This window comes from Caretta caretta, chromosome 15 (assembly GCF_965140235.1).
Source record: "Caretta caretta isolate rCarCar2 chromosome 15, rCarCar1.hap1, whole genome shotgun sequence".
Taxonomy (NCBI): Eukaryota; Metazoa; Chordata; order Testudines; family Cheloniidae; genus Caretta; species Caretta caretta.
The window spans coordinates 3,464,881-3,469,880 of record NC_134220.1 but is presented as its reverse complement, the minus strand read 5'-3'; the positions used below and the strand labels follow the sequence as shown (position 1 = coordinate 3,469,880).

Sequence of the window (5,000 nt, the reverse complement as noted above, 5' to 3'; positions counted from 1 at the left end):
TTATCTCGTTAGACTGACCTCACACTTGGTAAAGCAACCCCCATCCTTTCATGCATTTATACCTGCTCCTGTATTTTCACTCCATGCATCTGATGAAGTGGGTTCTAACCCACGAAAGCTGATGCCCAAATAAATGTGTTAGTCTGTATCAGCAGAAATAATGAGGAGTCCTTGTGGCATCTTAGAGACTAACACGGCTGCTACTCTGAAACCTGAGCTCTCATGATCTTCCTGGGAGATGGCTAACATGAGCTCTTTACGTTTACAGCTTACAGACAGTGCAGGGGAGGAGGAGCTAGCAGATCTGACCTATAACCTACTAGCCCCCTTCTCTGTCCCCCCTCCCTGCAGACACCCTGAGCTCACTGCTCCTACAGGTTCAATCCAGCCTCAAAAACAAATCCCGTGGTTCTGAAAGGCTGGGTCCTGATGCCCAGTTCAGCCCCGTCAGAGTCAGCGATCAGGCTGGGAACTGGCCTTGGCGTCACGCACTGGGATAGCAGCCCCAGCCCTCTGGAAGAGCAGTCACACTGCTGGTGTGTGGCAGCCGCCTGGCCTTCCGCTGGGGAAATGCAGGCGAGGAGTGAGTCCCTTCATGACAGGGACCCCTGCTGCTGGGCTGCGGGCCCCCCGCTTGTGTTGCCACTCGTGCCAGGCCGAGCCGCCCAGAAGAGAAGGGTAAAGCTGGGCTCGGTGACGGGTACTGCCAGGGCGCTGCAAGCTGCGGAGATGGTTCTAGTGCCAGCCATGCGTGGGCACCGGCACCGAGCGAGTTTGTAGGGTCCTGCTGGAGGAGGGGTGTTGGTTATGGGAAAGAATTGCTGCCCTGTACACCCAGGTGTGTGCTTTGGCCTGAACCTGGCCCCTCCCAGCCCCACCTGACTGGCGAGGGGCAGTGAGAGGCAGCCCTGTTGAATCCCCCCCAGCCTCTGCACTGCTCTGACCAGCTCAGTGCTCTCAGCTGCAGGTTGGCTGGCAAGGACGCCCTCTGATTTGTAGCGGGGAGCTCGCTCCTGATGTGCTGCAAAAAATGAATCGTAATGTAATACGTCCTGGGGCAGGGGCGGGTAGCATGTGCTCCATCCCCCACCCAGCTCTTCTCAACCCTAGAGCTGCGATTACATCCATCAATGTCAGAAGCACACCCACTGTTCCCACCTTTGGGTCGCCCTCTAGAACTCCCTCCATCCCCAGGTGCTCTGCCCCGTCTTTCTCCGACACACCTCCCCACCCCCTTTCCAGAACCACCAACTCCCAGGCTTCTCTCTCGCCTTACCTTGATCCCTTCCCAAACTCACCGCCTTTTCCCATCACTGCTCCCCACCCTTCCCCCAGCCCCCTTCCCCCAAGCTCAGCCCTCTGCCCGGCCCTGGTCCCCCAGCGAGCACAGGCATGCTCAGCCCTGCCAGTGGCCAGTGCTGCTGCCCTTGTCCCTGAGGATGGGCTCCGAGCAAATGCAGGGCAGGGCCCCTCTCCCACCCTCAAAATGGGTTTGTGGTAAGCATGGAGCCTGCTGCCTCCCCCTGCCCTCCATCCCCAACTCCTCCTCCAATGGGAATATGGTGGCATACAAAGGAATCTGGTTTACGGTGAATCCTGGCACTACTGTCAGAGAGGGCCAGAATTCGGGGGGAGGGGTGTAATGTGTTTGTGCCTGTGTGGGGTGTGTGTGTGTGTAGGGTGACCAGATGTCCCGATTTTATAGGGACAGTCCCAATATTTGGGGCTTTTTCTTATATAGGCTCCTATTACCCCCCTACCCTGTCCCAATTTTTCATACTAGGTGTGTGTGTGGTTGTGTGTGCGTGCAGATGTGTGGTTTGTGTGTGTGTATGGTGTGTGTGAGTGTACACATTAGCAGGGGCACAATCACACATGTAAATGCAGTTACCACCATCAGCAGAGTTACTCTGGATTTACACCAGTGCTGCTAAGGGTAGCATCTGGCCATGAGTTTGAGCTTATCTCATTTACCACTAGAGCGCTACCCCCTCCCGCAACAGCTCGGCAGAGCAGCCTCTCTAGTGGGGGGCACAGTGACACACAGCGTGGGTGCAGTTATAACCCAGGCATCTGTCACCAGCAGCCCTTAGATTGGGCCCAGGATTTGTGGTGGTTCCCAGTCTAGGAACAGGGACCATGGCGAAGGTCACAGCGCCGGTGCACGCTGGAGCCTGGAGCTGGCAGTGTTTTAATGGCACCTCTGGCAGGCAGCACACCACACAGGGACAGCTAGACCCCTTCAGACCCGGCACCTCCTGCTTCTGCGGATGGTTCATGTCACAACTTATTCTTCCAGCTCCAGGCAGGCGGGAGTTGGCTCATGCCTCTACTGGTGGGGGGTATGTTCTGGTGTAAGTGCAGGTGATAACAGTTATTACCATTTAAATGCCCACTCCTGTTAGGACTCCAGCGAAGTCCTTGGCCTCAGTTACACCTTGTGGCAGTGAGTTCCCCAGGTTAGCTGTGCTGCTGTTGGCTCCCTTTCCATTTCTGCCTCCACCCTGGATCAGGAGAATAGCCCTGCCAGACCTACCCCACCTTGGCTTTGTGTCCTCTGCTCAGGCCAGCCACCCCCTCTCCCCTAGTGGACCTGCTCTCTGATCAACCCTGGTGTCCCCTGGGCTTCCCCCTTCTCTTACACGATCTGTATGAGTGGGATCAGCAGAACTGCCCGGGGGCTGGAGGGGAGGGGCAGAGACTTGGCCCGGGGAGAGAGGGTGCCTGGGGGGATTGAGTCACCCCAAAAGAGGGGCACCCCAGGGGCCAGCCAGGCTGCCTGCGCCTAAAGCTCCCCATGGCGGGACCGGTCCCAGGCACATCCTGCGGCAGAGGGGAGCGGCCCCGCAGAGGTGAGGGAGAGGGGCTGCCCGGCAAATAGCGGGCAGGTTGCGGGGGGCTGGGGGGGGTGCCCTGGCAGGGAAGCTCTTTCCATCGTCAGCTGAAGTGGCAAGGGCAGTTCGGCCCGCACCCACCCTTGACCAGCCCGGGACTGGACCCCGCACCCTTCCCTCGCCTGGGAGGTGAAAGGGATCAGCCCGGGGCTTTCCCCCAGTCCCGGAGCCTCCCCTCGCTGCGCCCCAAGGATGGGGAATTCTCTGCCAGGGGCTGCCCGGTTATTGCGTGCGGACCCAGCACAGCCCCGCTCCCAAACCGGATCCTGTACAGCCCAAACCGGACCCCCCCAGCGCTGCCTCCACCAAGAATCCGACCAGCGCTGCAGAGTTCCTGAAAAACTATTTTATTGGTTTACAGGGACGGAGCCTCCCGCAGGGACCAGCCCAGCTCCGGGGGCTCCCGGCCCTAATCGAACCGGCAGGGAGCGCCGGGCGGGCGGGGAACCCGGACCCCCCGAGCAGCGGCTGGGACCAAGCGGGTGCAGCGGCCAGAGCCGGGGCTGCTGCTGCGGATCCCGCCGCCTCGGAGCAGGAGCGGCCCAGCGCGGCCGAACCGCGCCGAGCTCCCGGCGGCGCCTCACCCAGCGTGGGCGGGCTGCGAGCCCGGCAGTGCGTCAGTCTGGGGCGCGGGGCTCCCCGTGCGCCGCCCGCCCGCGGGCGCTACACCTTGGTGGCCAGGGAGTGGAGCTCGGATTTCTGCGTCTGGGCGCTGAGCGTGGAGGAGCCGGAGCCGGAGCCGGCCGGGCCGCGCAGCGCCGGGCGCAGCCCCAGCAGCAGGCGGCACTGCGCGCGGAAGCGCAGGTCGAAGAAGGCGTAGAGGAAGGGGTTGAGGCAGCTGTTGATGTAGGCCAGGCAGGTGGCGTAGGGGTGCAGCAGCACGATGAGGCCGAGGAAGGCGCAGGGCAGGTCCAGCAGCTCCAGCTCGCTCAGCACGTAGAGGCCCTTGAGCAGGTGGAAGGGCAGCCAGCAGAGGGCGAACACCACCACCAGCGTGGCGATGGTGCGCAGCAGCCGCCGCTTCTCCTGCTGCTTGCGGAGATGCTGGAAGTGGCGGCTGACGGTGGCGCCGATGCAGCAGTAGAAGAGGGTCATGAGCAGCAGCGGCAGCAGGAAGCCCAGCGCCGTGGTGCCCAGGCCCAGCGCGCCCCGCCAGTAGCGCTCGGCCTGCGGGCTGGCCACGCCGCTGAAGTCCATGTCGCAGACGGTGAGGTTGCCGGGCGCGCTGGGCTGCGTGTCGCGCAGCAGCAGGGCGGGCAGGGCCAGCAGGCCGGCCAGCAGCCAGAGCGCGGCCAGCGGGAGCCGCGCGGCGGCGCGGGGGCGCGGGGGCCGCGGGCGCGGCAGCGGGCGCACGACGGCCAGGTAGCGCTGGAAGCTCAGGCAGCCCAGGCAGAAGGCGGAGGCGAACATGTTGAGCAGCACCAGGTAGCTGCTGAGCTTGCACAGCGCCGAGCCGAAGGGCCAGTGGAAGCGCAGCGCCGTGTAGGCGGCCCACAGCGGCAGGGTCACCACGAAGGCCAGGTCGGCCAGCGCCAGGTGGCCGATGTAGGTGTCGGCGGAGCGGCGCTTGGCCCGCGGGCCCCGCCACACGGTGAAGATCACCAGCCCGTTGCCCGACAGCCCCAGCACGAAGACCAGCATGTAGAGCACGGGCAGCAGCGAGAAGGAGACCTCCCAGTCCGCCGGCCACTCGCACTGCGCGCCCGGCCCGCTCTCGTTCGCCTCCCCGTAGTAATAGTAGGGCTCGCCGCCCAGCGCGTCCGCGGCCGCCTCCTCCATGGCCCCGCACTGCGCCCCGCCGCCGCCGCCCGCCGCCTATAAAGGGGGCTCCCGCCACTGCCCTCCCGCTGCGGCGGGGCCGGAGACCCACCCCCGGGGGCCGGGCTGTCCTGGGCCAGCGCCCTGCCCCGCGCCCCAGGCACACCCCGGTCCAGACTGCCAGCCCCTGCCCCCCCCCCGCACACCCCTGCCCCCGTCCAGAATCCCAGCCCCCCCCCCGCCCCAGGCACACCCCGGTCCAAACTCCCAGCCCCTGCCCCCCCCCGCACACCCGTGCCCCCGTCCAGAATCCCAGCCCCCCCCCCCCGCCCCAGGCACACCCCGGTC

General features: G+C 64.3%; 1 protein-coding gene across 1 annotated transcript; it reads right to left on the bottom strand.

The window, feature by feature from the left end:
* Window positions 1–3,225: 3,225 nt before the first annotated feature.
* On the bottom strand, window positions 3,226–4,712 carry LOC125622757 (apelin receptor B-like). The gene has a single exon (XM_048821071.2). It carries the CDS (start codon window positions 4,671–4,673, stop codon window positions 3,558–3,560), a length of 1,116 nt encoding a protein of 371 aa, XP_048677028.1. The 5' UTR covers window positions 4,674–4,712; the 3' UTR covers window positions 3,226–3,557.
* Window positions 4,713–5,000: the final 288 nt, after the last annotated feature.